The following is a 23,532-nucleotide window of genomic DNA, read 5'->3' as shown; positions in this document are numbered from 1 at the left end:
AAGCCCCCCGCCCACACTTCCTGATTTGGCTTAAAGTTTTCCCTTCTCCTTTCAAATACTTTAGGAAATGACTGTTATTTGTAAATACAAAGACAAAAATCATGACAAGATGACATAGAATATTAAGAGTAAATAATATGACATTAGAATAAATATTTATGATTCCAATTTAAGCTGTGAAATTAACCTGTGACTTTTAAATTGAAAGGTGTTAAGAAATTCTGTTACTAAATTTGTAAACAGTACTGAAAAGCTTAAGAGACCTTAATAACAGGTATTTCTTAGTGGGGAGCGGTAGTCAAAATACATTTGGAAAACACTGCACTGGTTAAGATTTTTCTGGGTTCTGATTGTGTTATCCAAAGAAATCCTCATCCTTTTTTCTTAACCTTCTTAATATCTGCTTTTTTCTCCCAAGACATCTAAAATGGTTTTTAAGAATCAACAATTCAACATAAACCCATCCAAATCATGCAAAATTTGCTTATCCTCCCCTAAATGCTAGTTGAATCTCAGTGCCTAAACAGTAGCCAAATGCTGATCTAATTAGCTGAATGATATGATTCACATTAAGGTAAGAATGAGGCTTAAACATTCCTAGAATCCACAGATACCATAAGAGCAAAATACAAATCTTCAGTGGTATACTATCTATGGAAAGGAAAAGTCTAAACCCTGCTGCTTCTCTTCTAAGAGAAGACATCCTGTCCCAGGCACCCTTAACTAATTTTTCCAGACAGTAAGACTATATGAACTCAGCAACTATGCTATATAGACTACAGTTCTTTTCTTCACTTATATCAATACAGGTGTTTAAAGAGAGTCCTTTAAATGGCTTTTCTCCCATCTCTCTGGGGCCTTCCTTCCTTCCTTCCTTCCTCCCTCCCTCACTTCCTTCCTTCCCTCCTCCCTCCCTCCCTTTCTTCTACTCATTCATTCATTCATGGTTAAAAACAACAAAACAATATACATGAGAATTTCTATAATGGGGTTAAAAACCAAAATTCCTTATTTACCCTGAAAAATAAAGGCAATAAGGAAAAGAAAGTAGGACCACATATAATGAATGGACAAGGAGAGACAGATAAAAATTATTTTTAATGCCTATGAGTGAAAGCCAGATCCTTGATTATAGGTTTTCAAAATCCACAATCCTAGAAAAGATAATATTAATAGTAAGCAATTTTTCAATCTGCCTGGGACTTCCCTGGTGGCGCAGTGGTTAAGAATCTGCAGGGGACACGGGTTCAATCCCAGGTCTGGGAAGATTCCACATGCTGCAGAGCAACTATGCCCACAAGACACAACTACTGAACCCTCGTGCCGCAACTACTGAAGCCCGCACGCCCTAGAGCCTGCGCACCACAACTACTTAGCCCATGAGCCGCAACTACCGAAGCCCGTGCACTCTAGGGCCCACATGCCACAACTACTGAGCCCACACATTGCAACTACTGAAGCCTGCGTGCCTAGAGCCCATGCTCTGCAACAAGAGAAGCCATCACAATGAGAAGCCTGTGCACTGTGACAAAGAGTAGTCCCTGCTCACCGCAACTAGAGAAAGCCCACATGCAGCAACAAAGACCCACCACAGCCAAAATTTTTTTTTTAATTTTTAATTTAAAAAATTTTTTTTCAATTTGCCTAAACACATTTAATCCTTTTCCACACAATCTAACATTCACAGTATACTTAAGAAAACAAAATTCAACATAAAAAATATTTCTTTTACCAAATAAATTATGTACACAAATATGAATTCTCTGTTACACTAAGTTTGAGAAGTGAGTAAGAAAAGACTATACCTGAGATATTTGGCCCTGGACTTTTGTAGGCTGAGTTGTTCGAATATTTAAAGACTGGCTTCTTGTTACTGTTGCCCCAGAAAGAGATTTTCCATTCACCTTTCTTTCAAGGTGACAACTTGCTGGTGATCTCTCTTCAAGAAGAACAGCATCCCAAGGATCGTCTGCTAGCAAACCTGGTATATTTTTCTCTTCTTCATGGTCCAATACCTCTACACTGTCCACCTTAGGCTTACTTAGAGGATCCAAGTCTAACCAGTCAAACTTACTGATATCTTCAGACTTTGGAGACACCTGTAGATTGCTGATAGTAGCTTTTGAATTTGTTATCTCCAAATCAGTCCTTGCTTTTCCATTTTTTAAAAATTCTGATGTACTAGCTATTTTGTCAAACAGCTTTGCCATGTCAGGACTGACTACTGGACGATAGATAGGTAAGCTTCCTTGTGGATGAAAGGGTGTGGTGGGTGTCAAAGGATATGAAAAATATGGAGACTGCCCTGGAAGTCTTAAATATATAGGTTCTGTGGATGGAAAAGTAGGCATTCTTGGATTGAAGCCATTTTGGAATACAGTCTGTTTACTACTGTAAGTTGACTGGTAAACAGAAGGTAAAGAGTAACTGGAAGGCCCAGATAATCCAGGTGGCCACTGTCCTCTCTGAATAGCAGGTCTAAGATACAGCTGTGCTGAAAATGAAGGGCTCAGAACAGGAGTAACTGGCAATACAGGTGTTCTTCTAGTCTCGAAACTGTCATCCAGCAATAGTTTCTCAAGTTCAGCTTGGGTAAGCTTTTCTACATCAATATCTACTGCTCTTTTTTGGGTATCTGATTCAGGAAACACCATGAGATCATAATCCTGTTTGCTATAAACTTGTGCTTTTTGTCTGGTGCTGCTTGACCACTCACAGCCTCTCTGGTTATCGGTCACCCGTCTATCCTTTTGCAGTTTTGCTAAAGCCTCTGCTTCCATCTGTAATGCTTCTTCTTTGCCCACATCTTTTGTTCTTGTTGGTTCCAGCTGTGAAGATGAACACTGCTTAAACCCATTGTTGTTGGATATCTGAGCCATGTCCACTTAAAAGACCAAACCTTCTCCAATCTATTTTTTTTCTTGTAGCTTCCAAAATAGCAAGACCTGCACGTAAAAATAAATATAACACTCGATTAGATTTTTAAAACACGAATTTGTTTTGTTTGTAATCTACCACATATGATTTAGGATTTAATGCCACTTACAAACATACCACGAAATGAAATGAAATAGGGAAAATCTTGGTGAAGGAACACTTTTAAAACACCTTATACACTGTTGGGTTAAGAGACATGTTTAGACATACATGACTTTATCCCATTCCCTGACCTAACAGGAAAGCTAACACAGTAAATGAACTCAAGAAGCTGTCACTTCAGTTGTCACACTGGCTGCCATTAACCAGTTGCACTTCTGGCAGAATTCTCGGCATAAAATGGCTTAAGTGCTAGTCACAAATTTTCAAGAGTTCAGACACAGTTTACTGTTATGCAAATAGCAAGTCAAAATGGTTTCAATCTTTTACTATTTGTAAAATTGCTCAAAAGCCAATTAGCAATAAAAGTATTCAACACCTAGTAAATAAAATCAAGTAACTATTATTTTATCAAATCATCATATAAAAAATTTAGGGCTTATAATATTCTAGAAATTTTAAAAATGTATACTGTAACATAGATTAGAATAATATGATAAGTGTTAAGGCTATAAGAAACTGTAATACTGCACTCAAAGGTTAAATTATGGCTGAATCTGTCACATAGTTCTGATCACACTTCTAATTATCTGCAGTTAAATCAATAGTTATGATACTAAAATTTCTCCTTTTCCAATTGCTAAAGTATCTATTCATAAACTAGAAGATAGTTTAGTAAACTTTCTCATGATCAGTTAATAAACATTTATAGTCCTCTATTTAAAATAAATACTTAATTCAGATCAAGACTACCCTATGAAGCAAAATGACCAATTAAAGGGTTAGTTATCTACTGTGCAACAGAGGGCATATTTCCTGCTTCTAATCAATAAGATACAGGGACTAAATGTGGGTTCTGGAGTCATATCACCTTTATTTATGATGCTGTAAGGCCTTGGGCAAGTGATAACTTTTCCACATGCCTAGTTTCCTAACTTTTAAAATATGAGAAAGTATCTATTTCCCAAATTACAAAGAATTAAAAATGAAACAATGCAACTAAAAGTGTCTATCATAGGCCTTAAGCATAAGCATTAAATAAATGGCATCTACTGTTAATCTGATCTGATTTGAGATACACCTAGTTTGAATATAAAGCAAGAGAGCTCCTGTTTACATCCTTTTTCTAGTACAGTGCTTATCTACAATATGTGCTCAATAAATGCTTAATGAAAGTATGTAGGGAAATTCCAAAGTGAATTCAAATTAATGTAACACAAATGAAAATCCTAAGTGTTGAGGTATACTAAGTGAAAAAGTTATTAGTGATGACATGAAGAAAGGCAGTCAAGAAAGACATCATCTGCAATTCTTTTATACAACTACAGTTGAGTTTCTGAGGCATTGCACTGAAAAGCTATTCCAAATTTTTCCCTTCCCTGGCAGGCTGCAAAACTAGGTATGATGTACACTTAAAGTCTGTACACGTCACTGTATATAAATGTTTTGTGAAAAGAAAAAACTGAATACTGACTTGCTAAATATGCACGAAGTACTTAGAGAAAAGTACTAACATCTACAATTTATTTTGAAATGCATCAAAAATAAGATAAATTGATAGAGGGATGATACATGGATAAATAATGATAAAGCAAGTATAGGAAAATGTTAATAGTAGAATCTAGGTGGTAGATATGTGGGTATTCACTTTGAAATTCTTTCAGCTTGGCCTCATGACTGAAAGTTTTCACAATAAAATGTTGGGTGGGGGGGAATGGGTACAAATTCTTCCCATTCCCGTATATACAGCCGCTCTGCAATGCAACTTTGTTGTTCCTCCCATAAAGAGGTGGGGTCTATTTCTCTACTTGATCTCAGTCGGCCTTGTGACTTGCTTTGACCAACAGAATGTGAAAGAATTGACGTTGTGAGAGTTCTAAACCTATCATAAGAAGCCCAACTGCTTCAGCTCTTCCTTACCTGAGTGCAGCCACTGCCATGTAAATGCTCACATAGGATGAGAGAGCACAAAGAGAAAGAGATCCAGCCAACAGCCAGCATCAACCACCAAGCATGTGAGTGCAGACACCATCTTAGACCATCTGTCCACAGTTGAGATGACCACAGCCACCTGAGTGACCCAAGGCAAGACCAGCAGAAGAAACCACCCAGCTTGAGTTCAAGTCAAACTGCTAACCCACAAAATCATTTTGGAATGGGTAGATAACATACACCTTTTCTTCTTACTTTTAGAAAACAAAACTGAAGTCACTTACATATTTAATAGAAAATTTCTGTTTTAACCTCCACAGTTACCACTACTACCTTCCTTCACACATCCTCAGAGAATGAATAGCCCCTTTTCCTTTCTAAGGATGCCTCCTCCACTTATATCCTTAATCCTATTGAATTCCCCTTCTTTATCAATGACTGCCTCCTTTGTATTATCAATCTCTCCTTTACTTGCTTCTGCTCCTCTACCACAAAAATGCTCAAGTTTTCTCCATACTGAGGATAAAAAATCTAACATTCCCCTTTAGACTCCAGTAGCTTTCAATTTAATTTTCTCCTTTCACTGCCAAACGTCTTGAATGAGTGACCTAGAAAGTCCTTTCTTTACTTACTCTGCCTTAGAAAAATTCTACTTGTCCTTTAGGGCCCAATTCAAAATACAGTCTCCTGTCTGAGGCTTTACTTAAGCAGCTCCTACCAGAATTTATCTTTTTAGCTCAACTAAAAATTTTTATCTTTACTTTGTATGCTGTTTTTGCATGCTCAGCATCCTTTCTTCTGGTAGTAGAATCTATAACTTTTGGACACCACTTATCTTTCTTTTGTTTCATCTACTTTGAATTAAGCTGGACTATCCTTACTCCCGCTCGACCCTACCCCAACTCCAGAAGATCCAAGTCTGGCCAGAGCTAACTACAGAATTTCTGGAACTATTTGGAAAAGAAGCTTATCACTGAGGTTGCTAAGCTGATAGGATGTAAGGCTGGAGCTGTTTTGGCCATCTTTGCCACCGCTTGAGGAGATATTACCTGAGAATGAACCCAAGCCAGAAGAAAGCTGAGCTAAGATAAATTAGATAAATTCTAGCTATTACATTAAACATCTGGATCCAACCCATGTCTAAGGCCAGTCTTTTCATTTATGTAAGCCAATAAATCCCTCTCCTTGCGTAAGCCCGTTTAAAATTACTTTTTTCCATGATAACCAAAAGTATTTTGATTAACACAGAAATCTCTACCCAGACAGACTAAAATAAGCTTCTTAAGCAGGGAAGCCTAGTTTGTTCATTTTTTTTTCCCCACTACATTTAAAAGCACCTTGCTTAATAAACATGGAACTTAATTTAATTAACATGTGTTTTAACAGGAGGGAATGAAGGCTATTGGAGTCTTGGAGAAGGGATTTCAGGTGGCACAAGTGTATGGATATATGACAAGAGAAATGAGTCATTTCATTTGTGGTGTTTTTATACGATTGGTGATGTTTTTATACATCACCAATACATTTGCTTGCTCTATCCCTAGCTCCAACTCAAAGTAGTATATGCTAAAGTAAATACAACTCTAAGTAGCCAGTAACAGCTGTCTGTTAGCAGCTAAATACCATATTTTAAAGTTTTGGGCCTTAAAAAAATACCGTATTTTAGTTTCCCAAAAGATTATTATGCATGTATACTCAGATAATAATAAAGGACTTAAACGGTTGTCCAAAAGTAACCTTGTGCCTCAGCTATTTTTCTAAGGCTGCTGCACTGACATGCTCCATTAATTTTTGAAAATAAAACTTCACTTGATGACAAACATTTAGCAGGAAATAACTTCCAACATGCTCATTCAAAATGAAATGTTCCATGCTAATGTTCCCCCAATTCAAGCAGGGAAAGACAATATAACTTGTTTTTGAATGATGATTGTATACCATCTGCCAAAAATTTCCCAACATAAAGTAACTCAGTGCAGATCACAAGGCTGTAGCTGCTTTAAAATTCTTCAAAAGAGGTCAATTAAACTATTCAGTTAAACTTTTGGATACCATTTGCAGACCCAAGTGAATTAATTTAAAAGCTCTTGGCTTCTTCTAACATTCATTTACAATTTAAATTTAAATCTCAGACAAAAATAAAACAAGTCAGTCCTGCTACCCATCTAAATGCTTTCTGATCTTAAAATTCAAGAACCTAAGAAAATGGAAAAACAATTATTTGAGTTCAACAATATTCTCCTTTAAAATGAAAATGAATCTCAAAGAAAAATAAATTATGGTACCTCCATGGATTGAATATTATGCCACTACTAAAAATAAAATTATGAAGACTGCAGTTAAATGTTTGTTAAAACTCTAGAAAATATCTACATCTATCTATACATAGACCTGTGTTTGGAGATATATAGATACTATATGCCAAAAATTGCATATATTTTGCAAAAATTTGCAAAAATTGCATATATTTTCAAAAATTGCAAAATATTTTAACTAATTTAATCCTCACAAATTCTATTAAGTAGCTACTATTATTATCCCTAGTATACAAACATATAATCTGCCCAAGCTCATAGCAGCTAGCAAGTGGTGAAATTAGGACCCAAATCCAGGCAGTGCTAATTCACTACAATATATTTTTATGTTAACAGTTATGTGGAATCAATAAGTGTCTAGACACATCTTATCCTTTATAAATACCAACTTTCTTCCTCAATCCTAGGGTTATTTCTGTCTGCATTAATAAATTTTCTTTTAATTCTATCATGAAGTAGCTAATACTGCTATTTAGCTATAATATGTATCAATTTATCAGTTAATTATCACCAGATGACTAGCAAATTTATAATTTCATTGCAGGCATGAATTCTTATTTTATTTATCCTCTACTCTCAAACTTATACTACAGTTGTTGAATGAATGCATAATGCATCAATGACTAGAGAACTTAAGACACCATTTCTTTTATCAGAGAAACTAAACTCTGAAACAAACAGACTGAAAGAACTCATTTATTAATAATTCAACTAAAACTGAAAAATCACGTGGTTGAGTTTAGAATAAACTAGTGGTGGGACTTCCCTGGTGGTCCAGTGGTTAAGAATCCACCTTCCAGTGCAGGGGACGAGGGTTCGATACCTGGTCGAGGAAATAAGATCCCACATGCCGCGGAGCAACTAAGCCTGCGTGCTCTAAAGCCCGCTTGCCACAGCTAGAGAGCCCGCATGCCTCAACTACTGAGCCCATGCACCACAACTAGAGAGCCCATGCACTGCAACTACTGAGCCCACATGCCACAATGAAAGATCCTGAATGCCGCGACGAAGATCTCATGTGCTGCAACTAAGACCCAACACAGCCAAATAAATACCTAAAAAAACAAACAAACAAGAAGTGGGAGAAAATTATCTTGAAAACTAGGAGGGAGAGAGGTGGCAACAGAAAAGTAAAAATAGGAGAGAGGGGCTCCATCTGTGCTTAAAAACAAACAGACAGACAAACTGCATTAGAAAAGCATATTCTATCTCTGATTCATGGAGGGGGAAAGAACTCACATGACCAAAATAATAATAATAATAATAATAATCAAGTACATTGTTATTAGACACTATACAAATCTGTCAAAAAGACAAAAAAGAAGAATGTCCAGGTTTTGGATGAGATAAGGTTAGAGTAGCATTGTTCAACAGAAATAGAATGCAAGTCACATAGAAATTTAAATTTTTTTATAGCTACATTAATAGAAACAGATGAAATTAATTTTAATAATAAACTTTGTTTAATCCAATATATCCAAAATATTATAAAGAGGTAATCAATGTAAAAAAATGAATGGGATACTGTACTTTCACTTTTTTATACTAAGTCTTCAAAATCTGGTATATATTTTACACTAACCACATTTCAACTTAGACTAGCCACACACCAAGTGCTCAACACAAAGGTGGCTAGTGGACAACACAAGGTTAGACTTTATGAGGAAAGAAACAAAAAGCACGGTGAACAAGCATCATTACTTTCTGGATGGTAAGGAAAAGTTTATTTTACCAAAAGTTGCCCCTTCCCTCAAGTCAATGACATATCTCAATTGCCCATTAGTTATCTTTCAGGAGAAGAAAATTTTTATTTCTTTATGCCCCATAGATAACACACAACCTTTTAACAAAGGCCTTATCATCCCTTGTAACTTTTGTATTTTTAAAGTACATAATTTCCAATTAATCTTTTTAAAACATTTATTTATTTGGCTGTGCCAGGTCTTAGCTGCACCAGGTCTTAGCTGCACCACGCAGGATCTTCGTTGCAGCAGGCGGGATCTTCAGTTGTGGCATGCGGGATCTTTTAGCTGTTGCACACGGGATCTTTAGTTGTGGCATGCAAACTCTTAATTGTGGCATGCGGGATCTAGTTCCCTGACCAAGGATTGAACCCGGGGCCCCTTGCATTGGGAGTGCAGAGTCTTAGCCACTGGACCACCAGGGAAGTCCCTCCAATTAATCTTTTTACAATTAGAAAACTGTTAACATTTCATAGAGAAATGTTTCACAATCGACCACACAGGATAAATTACAAAGAGATTAAATATTTAACTGTTAAAAAAAGAATCATAAAACCAAAGAAACAGAGAATTCCTACATAACACCAGCATAAAAAAGGCTGCTGTAATGTGATTCAAAAACCTAGAAGCCATAAGAGAATTCAAGTACATAAACATTTTAAAAAATAACTTTTGTTTGGCAAACAAGCACCACTGAATTTATTCATTTCCTCAGTAAATATTCATTGGGTGTATATTATGAATCAGGCACTGTTCTAGGTGCTGAAAAGTAAAATAAAAATAACTTGACTATTAAAAATGTCAATGAAAAAACAAACTGGGGAAAAACATTTGCTACTCATATCACAGAGAAAGAACTTATTTTAGTAATATATAACATAAAGCCCATAAAGGAAAACAACCCTATGGAAAGATGGACAAAGAGTTTGAATAAGCAATTCACAAAAGAGTAAAGACACTTACCTTTACTCATGTTGAGGCAATAGCAATTTAAAAGTTATACTAAACCTAATTTTATACTAAACTGATAATAAACACACAGATAAAGGAAAAAAATATTCATCATACCAAAATTTGCTGGATACATGCAACAGTAGATAAAGGAAAATTTAGAGTTTTAAATGATGCTAGAAAACTGGAAAGGTTGAAAACTTAATGAACTAAGCATCCATCTCATGAAAGTAGAAAAGTAACACCAAAATAAAAGTAGAAAGGGAATAAAGACCACAAAAGAAATTAAGTGGCATAAAAAATATACAAAAAATATATAAATATACAACAGAGGGATTCCCTGGCAGTCCAGTGGTTAGGACTCCAAGCTTCCACTGCAGGAGGCCCCAAGTTTGGGGAACTAAGATTCTGTAAGCCATGTGGTGCAGCAAAAAAAAAAAAAAAAACAAACAACAACCCCAAAGCAAAGCAAAACAAAACAAAACAAAACACCAAAAATATACAACAGAGAAGATCAACAAAACTGAAAGTTGGTTCTTTTGAAAACACTAAGAAGATATCTTGTGATGCTGATCAAGAAGAAAATAAGACAGGAATAAACAATATCAAGGGACTTCCCTGGTGTCACAATGGTTAAGAATCCACCTTCCAATGCAGGCGAAACAGGTTCGAGCCCTGGTCCAGGAAGATCCCACATGCCACAGAGCAACTAAGCCCCTGTGCCACAACTACTGAGCCCATGTGCCACAACTACTGAAGCTCGTGCGCCTAGAGCCCGTGCTCTGCAACGAGAAGCCACTGCAGTGAGAAGCCTGCACACCGCAAGAGTACTCGCTGCAACTAGAGAAAGCCCACACACAGCAACAAAGACCCAATGCAACCAAAAAATAAATAAATTTATTTTTTAAAAAAAACAATATCAAGAATAAAAAAGGGACATCCAACACATGCAGCAGACATTAGAAAGATAACGAGGATATTATTAAGTTTAACCAAATAAATTTTAAAATGTAGACAAATTCCTAGAGGACTGTAACTTACTGAAACTGACTCAAATAGAAAATATAAAGTTGAATAATCTTATAACCATTAAAGAAATTGAATTAGTTGCCAAAAATTTTTTCATCAAAGAAAACTGCAAGGCCAGATGTCTTCACTGGCTTCATATAATAAACAATAACAACCTTTCACAAACCCTTCCAGAGAACAGACAAGAAGGTATGTTCCCCAAACATTTTATAAAATTACTCTAACTTTGATAACAAAACCAGGCAAGGATGAGACAAGAAAATTATAAACCAATCTTACTCATGAACATAAACACAAAAAGTTCTAAACAAAATAACAGCAAACCGGGCTTCCCTGGTGGCGCAGTGGTTGAGAGTCCGCCTGCCGATGCAGGGGACATAGGTTCGTGCCCCGGTCCGGGAGGATCCCACATGCCGCACAGCGGCTGGGCCCGTGAGCCATGGCCGCTGGGCCTGCGCGTCCGGAGCCTGTGCTCCGCAATGGGAGAGGCCACAACAGTGAGAGGCCCGCATACCGCAAAAAAATAAAATAAAATAAAATAAACAAAAATAACAGCAAACCAAACTTAGTAGTAAATACAAAATGCAATTTACCACATAAATAATTAAAGAATTAAATTAGGAAAAGCATATATTCACCTCAACAGATATTCTTAGCCAACTATGAACAGAAGGGAAGTTCCTTATTTGGTAAGTATCAACAAAAATCACAATTAATTGTAAAACCTTTAAAGCTTTCCCTCTATGAACAAAAACCAGGATGCCCACCACCATTTTTATTCAACATTTTATAGACTCCTAGACAGCACAGAAATGCAAGAAAAAGAAATAAGAGCTAGGATCACGTAGGAAGAAACAACATTACATACAGATAAAGTAAAAACTCCAAAGAATATGCAGATAATTAACAGAATTACATGCCAGAGTTCAGCAAGATTGCTGGATATGATACAGAAATCAATTATATTTCCATATACCCACAAGGAATAGTTAGAAAAAGCAGTCTTCAAAAAAGCAATATTTACACTAACACATTCAAACACATGAAATCCACCAACTAATAATACATGTAATAAAAAATTCTGGGGTTTCCCTGGTGGCGCAGTGGTCAGGAGTCCACCTGCCAAAGCAGGAGACACAGGTTCGAGCCCTGGTCCGGGAAGATCCCACATGCCGCAAAGCAACTAAGCCCGTGTACCACAACTACTGAGCCTGTGCTCTAGAGCCCGCGAGCCACAACTACTGAGCCCACGTGCCACAACTACTGAGCCCGCACTCCTATAGCCCGTGCTCCACAGCAAGAGAAGCCACCACAATGAGAAGCCCACACACTGCAACGAAGAGTGGCCCCCACTCGCTGCAACTAGAGAAGGCCCACGTGCAGCAACGAAGACCCAACGCAGACAAAAATAAAAATAAACAAAATAAATTTTTTAAAAAAACCACAGTAAGATACCACAACACACATATAACCCTGGGGAAAAAAATTAAATCTTATAATACTAAGTGATAAGAATATGAAACAATGGGAAAATCTAAGTTGGTACAACTGTTTCAGAAAACACAGATCAGGGACTTCCCTGGTTGTCCAGTGATTAAGAATCCGCCTTCCAATTCAGGGGATGCAGGTTCAATCCCTGGTATGGGAACTAAGATTCCCACATGCCGCGGGGCAATTAAGCATGCTTGTTGCAACTACTGAACCCATGTGTTCTGGAGCCAGCTTGCCAAAACTAGAGAGAATCCCGCATGCCGCGACGAAGAGCCCACATGCCACAACAAAGGATCCCACATACCACAACTAAGACTTGACACAGCCAAAAATAATAAATAAATAAATATTAAAAAAAGAAAGAGGGGCTTCCCTGGTGGCGCAGTGGTTGAGAGTCTGCCTGCCAATGCAGGGGACACGGGTTCGAGCCCTGGTCTGGGAAGATCCCACATGCAGCAGAGCGACTAGGTCCGTGAGCCACAACTACTGAGCCTGCGCATCTGGAGCCTGTGCTCCGCAGCAAGAGAGGCCGTGATAGTGAGAGGCCCGCGCACCACGATGAAGAGTGGCCCCTGCTTGCCGCAACTAGAGAAAGCCCTCGCACAGAAACGAAGACCCAACACAGCCAAAAATGAATAAATAAATAAATAAATATTTTTTTAAAAAAAGAAAGAAAACGGATCATATATAGAAAAATTGAAGATACCCTTACTTTATGGCCCAGCAATTACATTCCATTGTATATACCCTAGAGAAATTCATGCATATGTGCACAAAATATGTACATAAGAACCTTCAAATAACATTGCACATATTACCCCAAACAGGAAATAACCCTAATCTTCACCTGTCCGAACACGGATGAAGGAGAATACGTTGATGGTCTGTTTCTACACACATCACTTCTGACACCAAATGTACGGGTTTTTCCACACCAACAACCAGTTCTCCAACTCTCCCAGACACCAAATGGATGTTCACAATTCAATTCAATTCAGACACTACCCAGAGTTAATGTCAGACTCCACAGGTTAACAGGCACAGTCCCGCAAGACTGCTCTCATTGCAGATGCCAGTCTCAAGTACTGGATACCCAGGTTACCCACACTTCTGTCCAACTTGGGTTCAAATCAGGGGCTCCCAGGATCCCACCTCAGGTTTGATAATTCGCTAGTAAGGTTCACAGAACACGTGAAAATAGCTTACTTACCATTACCAGTTTATTATAGAGTAAACAAGTCAGGAACAACCAATGGAAGAAATGTATAGGGCAAAGTTGGGGGTGGGAAAATGCTCGGAGGTTCCATGGCTTCTCTGAAGTACCACCCTCCCAGCACCCCAGTGTGTTCACTAACCTGGAAGCTCCCTGAAACCCATCATTTAAGAGTTTTTACAGAGATTTTATTATATAGGCATGGTTGATTAAAACACTAGTCATTGATTAAAAAGAATGAAATAATGCCATTTGCAGTAACATGGATGGCCCTAGAAATTGTCATACTGAGTGAAGTAAGTCAGAGAGAGAAATAGAAATATCACATATCCTTATATGTGGAATCTAAAAAGAAATGATACAAATGAACTTATTTATAAAACAGAAACAGACTCACTGACCTAGAGAACAAACTTATGGTTACCGGGGGGAAGGGTGGAGGGAAAGTTAGGGAGTTTGGCATCAACTGTATACTCTCCTGTATTTAAAATGGATAACCAACAAGGACCTACTGTATAGCACAGGGAACTCTGCTCAATGTTATGTGGCAGCCTGGATGTGAGAGCAGTTTGGGAGAGAATGGATACATGTATACGTATGGCTGAGGCGCTCTGCTGTGCACTGAAACTATCATTGTTAATCGGCTATATTCCAGGGACTTCCCTGGTGGTCCAGTGGTTAAGACTCCACGCTCCCAATGCAGGGAGCCCGGGTTCAATCCCTGGTCAGGGAACGAGGATCCCACATGAGGCAACTAAGAGTTCACATACCACAACTAAAGATCCTGCATGCCACAACTAAGACAGGGCGCAGCTAAATAAATATTTTTTAAAAATCAGCTATATTCAAATATAAAATAACAAGTTTTTTTTAAAAAGAGTTTTTACGGAGATTTTATTACATAGGTATGGCTGATTAAATCACTGGTCATTGATTAGCTCAATCTCTAGCTCCTCTCTCTTCCCCAGAGGTCAGGGGGTAGGGTTCAAAGTTCCAAACCTGCAGTCACACCTTGGTCTTTCTGGCAACCAGCCCTCATCCAGAAACTATCCAGGGATCCCAGACAACAGTCATCTTATTAACATACAAAAAGACAATGGTCTGGAGATTCCAAGAGTTTTAGGAGTTGTATGACAGGAACCAGGGACAAAGACCAAATGTTTATTTATTACATTGTAGTTCATTCAATGGAATTCTGTACATCAATGCCAATGAACGAATTAGAACCATAAAAAATGGCTAAAACTTAGAAACATAATGTTAAGCAAATGGAGAGACAAAAATACATACAAAGATTCCATTCACATAAAGTTCAAAAACATGAAAAACTAAACTACATTGTTTAAGAATGCTTACATAACGGTATAACTTCAAAGAAAAGGAAAGGATTATCAAAAGTTAGAATAGTGGTTACTCATGGAGGGAGGAGAGATTTATGGTAAGGGAGAAGTACACTGGGGACTTCTGGAATACCAGCAACATTCTAGTTTCTAACGTTGCAACTGGTTACACAAGTGTTGGTTTTACAATTATTTGTTAAACAATCATATACGATTTATGCACTTTTTTCTGTTATTTCACAATATAAAAGAATCCACTCCCCACATATTTTAAATACATTTTCATGTCTATATTATACATGGTATGTGAAAAATAAAAAACACCTGCATTACGAATAGTATGTTGGGATTTTTCTTACCCACACGTGGCAAATTATGTGAACACAAGAAGTTCAACTTTTTAGTGATGCCGTAAAAAAATACAAGAGCTATACTGTCCTTTGTCATTTGCCAATCTATAGGCTAAATTAAGGACACTGCCCTAACTCATTAAGGGATATGGGGAAAGCGTTAAGACTGTAAAAGAAAACAACAAACTATAAAATATGGTTTTTCAAGTTTTCACCATCTGTGAATCACTTAATGGGCATTGCACATAACATGATCAATTTATGTAAAAAAATATACATTGCATTTAAAAACACAAGTAAAACATTTAAAAATGAATAGTAAGATATTCCTATCACTGAGATAGATGACTGCACACTCTCACCATTGTATGTATACCCAGTTTATTTATTTTGCTTATTTGAATTAAATTAGAAAATCTTAATTCAATCATAGCTTGTCAGGAAGGCAGCAATGTTTGGTAGTGGCTCTATGACAGCGGTCCCCAACCTTTTTGGCACCAGGGACCACTTTCCTGGAAGACAATTTTTCCATGGATGGGGGTGGGGCGATGGGGGGGTAGGGAATGGTTCAGGCGGTAATGTGAGTGATGGGGAGTGATGGGGAGCAATGCGGAGCGGCAGATGAAGCTTCGCTCCCTCACCCACCACTCACCTCCTGCTGTGCAGCCCGGTTCTTAACAGGCCACGGACCGGTACTAGTCCGCGGCCTGGGGGTTGGGCACCCCTGCTCTATGAGATAGTTACGGATATGTACATAAAATCTTAGAGGCGTTACCTTCAAATATTTCTGAATTTGAGCATTTCTTCATTGTATTCCTGCTACCACCCTAGACCAACCATCATCTCTTGCCTGGATTAGTGAAATAGTCTCCCAATCTGTCTCCAGCACCCCTCCATCCTGCCCCTTCACACTATTCTCAACACAGCAGCCAGAGTGATAATGAAAAAGATCATCTCACCCCTATGCTCAGAACTTGCAACAGCTCCTATCTCAGAGAAAAGATAAAATCTTTACAATAGTCCACGAGGCACTCTAATATCTGGTCCCCTATTTCTTCTCTCCTATAACTCTCCTCTCTGCTACTGTCACATGAGCCTCCTTGTTCCTCAAATACATCATGTTTCTCACTCAGAGGCTTTGCTCTTCTGTTTTCTCTGACTGGACTGTTCTTCCCCTGGATAGCTGAATGACTCGCTTTCTCGCCTCCTTCAAGTCTTTATTGAGAAGGTAACATATGAGTAAAGTCCTCCCTGATAACCTAGTTATAACCACAACTTTCTCTGACTCAACTGCCTATGCACTTTACTTATTTTCTTCTTAGCATGCAGTACCATCCAAAATACTGTATATTTTAGTTATTTATTTTATTGTCTATGTTTCCCCACTAGACTATAAAATTCATGAAGCTGGGATTTCTCTGTTGGGTTCACCCTTGTATCCCCAAGCACCTAGAACAGTCCTGGAACAAGGAGGAAGCAGTTCTTCACTGTGGAGTGTCTTCGGTATTCTGTAACATACTCAAGAGTACACAAAAATAGACTCAAAATTAATATTTTAACCTAAGAGATACAACAGATTTTTAATCCACTCTTGTTGCATTCATTTTCATTTAAAGTACTTAGAAATCATCTTAAATGTGCCAAATAATAAACCATTAATTTCATTCTCTGAGGGAAGAAAATCATGTGTATATATTTTCAGAACGGTTCTTCAGAGCCCCATGTTTTTTAGACAGACTGAAACACATTACCATTTTAAGTACTTGTGGGAAATACAGTTCATCTCTACTTGCTAATTTAAGATACTGGCCTTGGTGGCTCAGTGATTGAGAGTCCGCCTGCCAATGCAGGGGACACGGGTTCATGCCCCGGTCCGGGAAGATCCCACATGCCGCAGAGCGGCTGGGCCCGTGAGCCATGGCCACTGAGCCTGTGCGTCCCCGCAACGGGAGAGTTCACAACAGTGAGAGGCCCACGTACTGGAATGAATAAATAAATAAATAAAATACTGGCGTTGGGCTCAACAGAGCGATTTGGCTAGAGATGAACCTTCTTATCTATGCAAAACTAAAGAACTGAATAAAGTCATAAAAGTAGAGACTGAACTGGGATAATGCATAGAGCAAAGAGAGAAAAAAAGAAATCATGAGGGCCACAAATACTTAAACAGGAAACAAAAGGTCAAAGGAAAACAACAGATAAGTATAAAGACTGGTAACAGAAATAAGGAAATAGGATGTCCTAAAATGGAGATGTCACTATTGTCAGAAACTACAGAGATGACACAGGATGAGGACTGAAAAAACTCTAGATTTAAGACCTCATTTGTGATTATTTTAATAACTTTACTGAGATCTAATTAACTTATTATAAATTCATCCACTTAAAGCATACAATTTAGTTGTTTTTGGTATATTCAGAATTGTGTGACCACTACCAGATTTCAGAACATTCTCATCACCCCCGAAAGTAACTCTACCCATTAGCAGTCACTCCTCATTCCCCATCCCCAGATCCTCATTAGTGATTTAGATAAGTATAGAAAACTGAAAAAGTAAGGAATTAGAAGTAAAAAGGGCATATTCTTTGACAGTAAAAGGAACTAGGTAGACAGGAGGAGGTGTCAGGAATGGCTGTTTAAAATGGGAAAGGATTTCAACATGTGGTAGGTTGAAGAGAAGGATTCAGGGCACAAAGATTGAAAGGCACAAGAGACAGGAGATAAATACTAGCTCAGATACCGGGTAGTGTTGAAAAAGAGAATCAGAAGCATAGTTGGAAGGGTCTGACTTGCAAAGGAAGAGAAACCTTAGGAGACTGAGGTGATAGAGGTAAGAAACTACTAAGTCAATAACTAAAAAGGGAGGACTGGGAAGAGCCAATGATGGAAAGCAGATTTACCTTTTTTTTAATATAAATTTATTTATTTATCTATTTATTTTTGGCTGCGTTGGGTTTTTTTTTGCTGTGCGCGGGCTTTCTCTAGTTGCGGCGAGCGGGGGCTACTCTTCGTTGTTGTGCATGGGCTCTAGGCGTGCAGGCTTCAGTAGTTGTGGCACGTGGGCTCCATTGTTGTGGCCTGTGGGCTCTAGAGCGCAGGCTCAGTAGTTGTGGCGCATGGGCTTAGCTGCTCCGTGACATGTGGGATCTTGCCGGACCAGGGCCCGAACCCGTGTCCCCTGCATTGGCAGGCGGATTCTTTACCACTGCACCACCAGGAAAGCCCAGATTTACTTTTCACTATCTAAACTTTGGTAGAGTTTTAAATATTTCATCATTTGCAGGCTATTTTAAAACAAAGGTGATAAATATGTAATAGAGGGTTTTTCTCTTACTAGGATATACAAAGTGGCAAGAGACTGTCACTCTCACGCCAACAATAAAAAACAATCTAAATAAGCTAAAAAAAAATAGTTTTAAGACATCAGAGAGTAGAGGACATTAAAAAAACAAATAAATTAAATTCCAGAAAGTGATAAACCCTTCACAGGAGAAGCAGTCCCATCACTACTCTCAACCCTGATACAGCAGGAGGAGGAGGAATGCACTGTAGACAGGAATAAGGAGAAATAAGCCAGACTTTTAACAGTCACATGTAGGCTAGCATGACAGATTACCATTCTGAGAAGAGATAGAGGCAAGTCTGAGTGGTCTAAAACACTAGATTAAGAATTATAAGGGCTTCCCTGGTGGCGCAGTGGTTGAGAGTCCGCCTGCCGATGCAGGGGACACGGGTTCGTGCCCCGGTCTGGGAAGATCCCACATGCCGCGGAGCAGCTGGGCCCGTGAACAAGTCTGTACCCACCCACCAAATCTTTTCCATGGGTCTTCACTAAAGGCACAGCTAGCATAGTGAAAGCTGGGGACATGGCAGAAGAGCTGAAAGAGATCCCCTGTGAGGTTCGTGGGCCTCCCTGAAGTACAAGGCAGCCACCTGCCCCTAAAAAAGACCGGGGAGGTGAGCAGGGAGAAATCCATCATAGCACTCCAAGCTCTCAGCTACCAGTGGCTCAGGACACAGCAGGAGAGCTGAGAAAAAGCCCCCCAAGGCATTCCAGGCCTTTAAGACTGTAAGACAGCTGCCCTCCAGAGGCTGGGGTAATGGAAGCAAGACAGAGATCTCATGAGACACAGAAAGCAGGACTAGAGAACAAAGAAACTTCCCAGCAACCTAAAAAGCTGGCAGCTAGGCTGCAGAACAAATCTCTGGAATCAAGTCAATGCTCAGATCCCAAATCCTGCTAAAGAGAAAGTTATAATTCTGCCCCAAAGTATTTCAATGTAGTGGTGAATCGAATCAAATTAAAGCTGCAACAGAGCACGGACCCATTTTACTTATAAATCAAACTTTCTCAATTTAACGGCCTGACAGAATACAGGGCATTTTGGAGGCAAATATTAAGTAAATTATAAGTAAACTTCAGTATCTACTCTTGTTTTATATAAGTTGTCTGGCATATAATCAAAGATTATAAGACAAACAAGAAAATGTGGCCCATGGTATTAGAAACAGTCAAAATAAGCAGACACAGAGATGGCCCAAATGCTGAAATTGTCAAATAGGAATTTTAAAGTAATTAGCATGAAAATGCTAAATTTAGCACAAGAGGTAGATGATATACATGAAGCAGAGGAGGATTACAGCAGAGTAATACAAATTATTTAAAGAATGAAAAAGAAATATCAGAAAGGAAAAATATATCAGAAATGAAGAATTAATTAGATGGACTTAACAACAAAGAAAAGACTGGTAAACTCAGAAACAAATCAAAAGAAAATATTCAAACTAAAAGAGAAAAAAAGAGGGGGAAAGGTAAAATAGCATGCCTGAGTTCTATGGGACAATTTCAAATGGTGTAACATACATGTATTTGGAGTCCCAGGAGAGGATAGAGAGACTGAACAGAAGAAATATTTGAAGAGAAAATGGCCACAAACTTTCTATAAGTGAAGAAAGACATCACCAAGCAAATCTCAAGTTGCGAAGACAAAATAAGATAAAAATATACCAGACAATTAACCTAGTGGGGTTGCAGAGTAATACGATTAAACAACTACCTGAAAGAAACGGCTTCAGGTTTTACTAACATTGGTGGAGTTAAGGTCAAATCAATATAATATCTAGGGACTTCCCTGGTGGCACACTGGTTAAAAATCCACCTGCCAATGTGGAGGACACGGGTTGGAGCCCTGGTCCAGGAAGATCCCACATGCCGTGGAGCAACTAAGCCCATGTGCCACAACTACTGAGCCTGTGCTATAGAGCCCACAAGCCACAACTACTGAGCCCGCATGCCACAACTACTGAAGCCCATGCACCTAGAGCCCCTGCTCCACAAGAGAAGCCACCGCAATGAGAAGCCCACACACCACAACGAAGAGTAGCCCCCACTCGCCACAACTAGAGAAAGCCTGCATGCAGCAATAAAGACCCAATGCAGCCAAAATAAATAAATAAAAATTTTTTAAATATACATATAATATCTAGAGAGTCTGTTCCTAAAGAACCAGGGAGGTTTCTATAATAATTTCACTTGTACAATTTAATCATTTTTTTCCAAATTTAGATACGTTAAACGTGCAGAGTTATATTTCTATGTTTAGGGTTATGCCACAGTAAAACTTCCTTACTTCAACCTAATTTTAGTGGAATTTTAGTGAAATGTTTTTTGACAAGAATCAAGAATAAGTTAAACCACCAAGCTCTATTATCCAAAATCAAAAATCTTCTCTCAAAAAAATAATAATCCTAAAACCTCCATCTATCAATATGAACTTTTATAATTAAACTTAATATACCTCCAAGGAGGGGGAAACTAGCATATTCAATTATTAGGCGTAATAGGAAGCCAAAGGTGTGTTTTATGCAAAGACATTTACGTGATTTGCGTTGTTCAAAGATCTCTATTTGCTCTATGGAAAACAGATGTAAGAAAAACAAAAATGGAAACCAGGAGACCAATTAACAAATAACTGAAATGGTACAGGAAAGAACCAGTAATAACTTGAATTAGGATGACAGCAATGGAAATGTTAAGTGGCTTGATTTAAACAAGCAAACAAAAAAGATAAGTTTAGACAGTAAATAAAATGTGGGGAAAAAAGTAACAGAGAATGATTTAGATGGGGGGTAATATTTTTAATAGTAGAATGAGAGAAAAGATGAAATTGGAACCATAACCTGGACATAAGAAAAGAGTGAAGTCATGGGAAAAGCTAAGAAAAGAGACTTCCCAAGGTTCTTCACAAGTTTAAAGATGTATGAGCTGAGCCTGGCTCTCGCATTCTTTAACCTCTATACCACACTTACAATTATGCTTTGCCCAATATTATAAGCAATTAATAAAGGGCTTAATTCTCCCATTTTGACAAAAATCAACAGCTACGCTGTAGTCCAATAAGCAACTAGCAGTCATTATACCACCTTCAGCTCTTACGAGCAGCATTCTACACATAAGGGGTTCACAACCAGAGCATTCATCCAGAACAACTTTCTATATCTGCTTATGCGTATCACTGTATGTGGCTGGGAATGGGACAAAGGTGGGGATACTGTCACAGCAAGAGGTTCCTGTTCAAAGACATTTTACTGACAAAGCAGCTTTCAATCTAACCCAGAATCCCAACAGTAGTATTGTTTTGTGAAGATAATTACTGAACTTTGGACTATTTATTGTTCATTCATTTAACATGAATCATTAAATATACCCTGACATTACCCCAATTTCAACATGGCAAATATCAGTAAGCTTCTGTGCTGTTATGGTATATGCCTCCATTTCCAACATGGCTTAAGGTAGGAGAAAATAAAACTGGATTGCAACTGAGAATCACCAAATGGGGAATAATAATGAAAAACTGACATGAATACTGCTGGAATTTTTCTCCTAAACTCCATCAATTTCTATGGCTAACAAAATTCTATTTTCACATGACATCAAATGCATGAAATTACTAGTTTTATAGAACAACAGTGATAACAAAGAGAAGAAAATGAAGTAGCAGCAAGACCCAAGCTCAAATATCAGACCTTCCTCTTACTGTATATTCCTAAACAATTTACTTAATCTGCCTTTGTCTTAGTTTTCTCATCTGTAAAACACAGGTATCTTACAGCGTAGTCAGGGTTAAATAAAATAATATACATATGCTCTTAGTATATAACAGGCATAAAAAAATACATGTATTACGGGACTTCCCTGGTGGTGCAGTGGATAAGACTCTGCACTCCCAATGCAGAGGGCCCGGGTTCGATCCCTGGTAAGGTAACTAGACCCCACACGCATGCTGCAACTAAGAGTTTGCATGACAAAACTAAGGAGCCCGCATGCTGCAACTAAGGAGCTGGCAAACCGCACTAAGGAACCCTGGTGTCACAACTAAGGAGCTCACCTGACACAACTAAGGAGCCCATGTGCTGCAACTAAGGAGCCCACCTGCTGCAACTAAGACCCCATGCAACCAAATAAATAAATATTTTCAAGAGACATGCATTACACCTGTTCAACTATTGGAACAACCATCAGTACATTCCTACCTTTTTTTTTTGCGGGGGGGACTGCATTGGGTCTTCATTGTTGCACATGGGCTTTCTCTAGTTGCAGCGAGCAGGGGCTACTCTTCCTGCGGTGCACGGGCTTCTCACTGTGGTGGATTCTCTTGTTGCGGAGCACAGGCTCTAGGCGCGCAGGCTTCAGTAGTTGTGGCTCACAGGCTCTAGAGCACAGGCTCAGTAGTTGTGGCACATGGGCTTAGTTGCTCTGCGGCATGTGGGATCTTCCCAGACCAGGGCTCAAACCTGTGTCCCCTGCATTGGCAGGCAGATTCTTAACCACTGCGCCACCAGGGAAGTCCCATTTTTTAAAAATATTTATTTATTTATTTTTGGCTGCGTGGGATCTTAGTTTCGGCATGCGGGATCTTTCAGTGCAGTGTGTAGGTTCCAGAGTGTGTGGGCTCAGTAGTTGCGGCGTGTGGGCTTAGTTGCCCTGCGGCACGTGGAATCTTAGTTCCCCAACCAGGGATCGAACCCGCATCCCCTGCATTGGAAGGTGGATTCTTAACCACTGGACCACCAGGCAAGTCCCTGTTCCTACCATTTAAAAAGGCAGCTTAGGGACTTCCCTGGCGGTC

At 38.7% G+C, this 23,532-nt stretch overlaps 1 protein-coding gene across 6 annotated transcripts in view; it reads right to left on the bottom strand.

The window, feature by feature from the left end:
• PIK3C2A (phosphatidylinositol-4-phosphate 3-kinase catalytic subunit type 2 alpha) overlaps positions 1 to 23,532 on the bottom strand; it is a 111,361-nt gene that overhangs the window by 79,476 nt on the left and 8,353 nt on the right. For all 6 annotated transcript variants that reach the window (XR_010946126.1, XM_067749734.1, XM_067749732.1 and 3 more), the window contains exon 2: positions 1,806 to 2,945. Coding sequence is in view for 5 of the 6 variants with exons in the window: in XM_067749734.1 (XP_067605835.1) it covers positions 1,806 to 2,879 (1,074 nt within the window). In the remaining variant the exon portion in view is untranslated. The remainder of the gene's footprint in view (positions 1 to 1,805; positions 2,946 to 23,532) is intronic.

Source organism: Pseudorca crassidens, chromosome 9, assembly GCF_039906515.1.
Source record: "Pseudorca crassidens isolate mPseCra1 chromosome 9, mPseCra1.hap1, whole genome shotgun sequence".
Taxonomy (NCBI): domain Eukaryota; kingdom Metazoa; phylum Chordata; class Mammalia; order Artiodactyla; family Delphinidae; genus Pseudorca; species Pseudorca crassidens.
The sequence above is the reverse complement of the archived record's forward strand: the minus strand, read 5'-3'. Positions and strand labels throughout refer to the sequence as shown.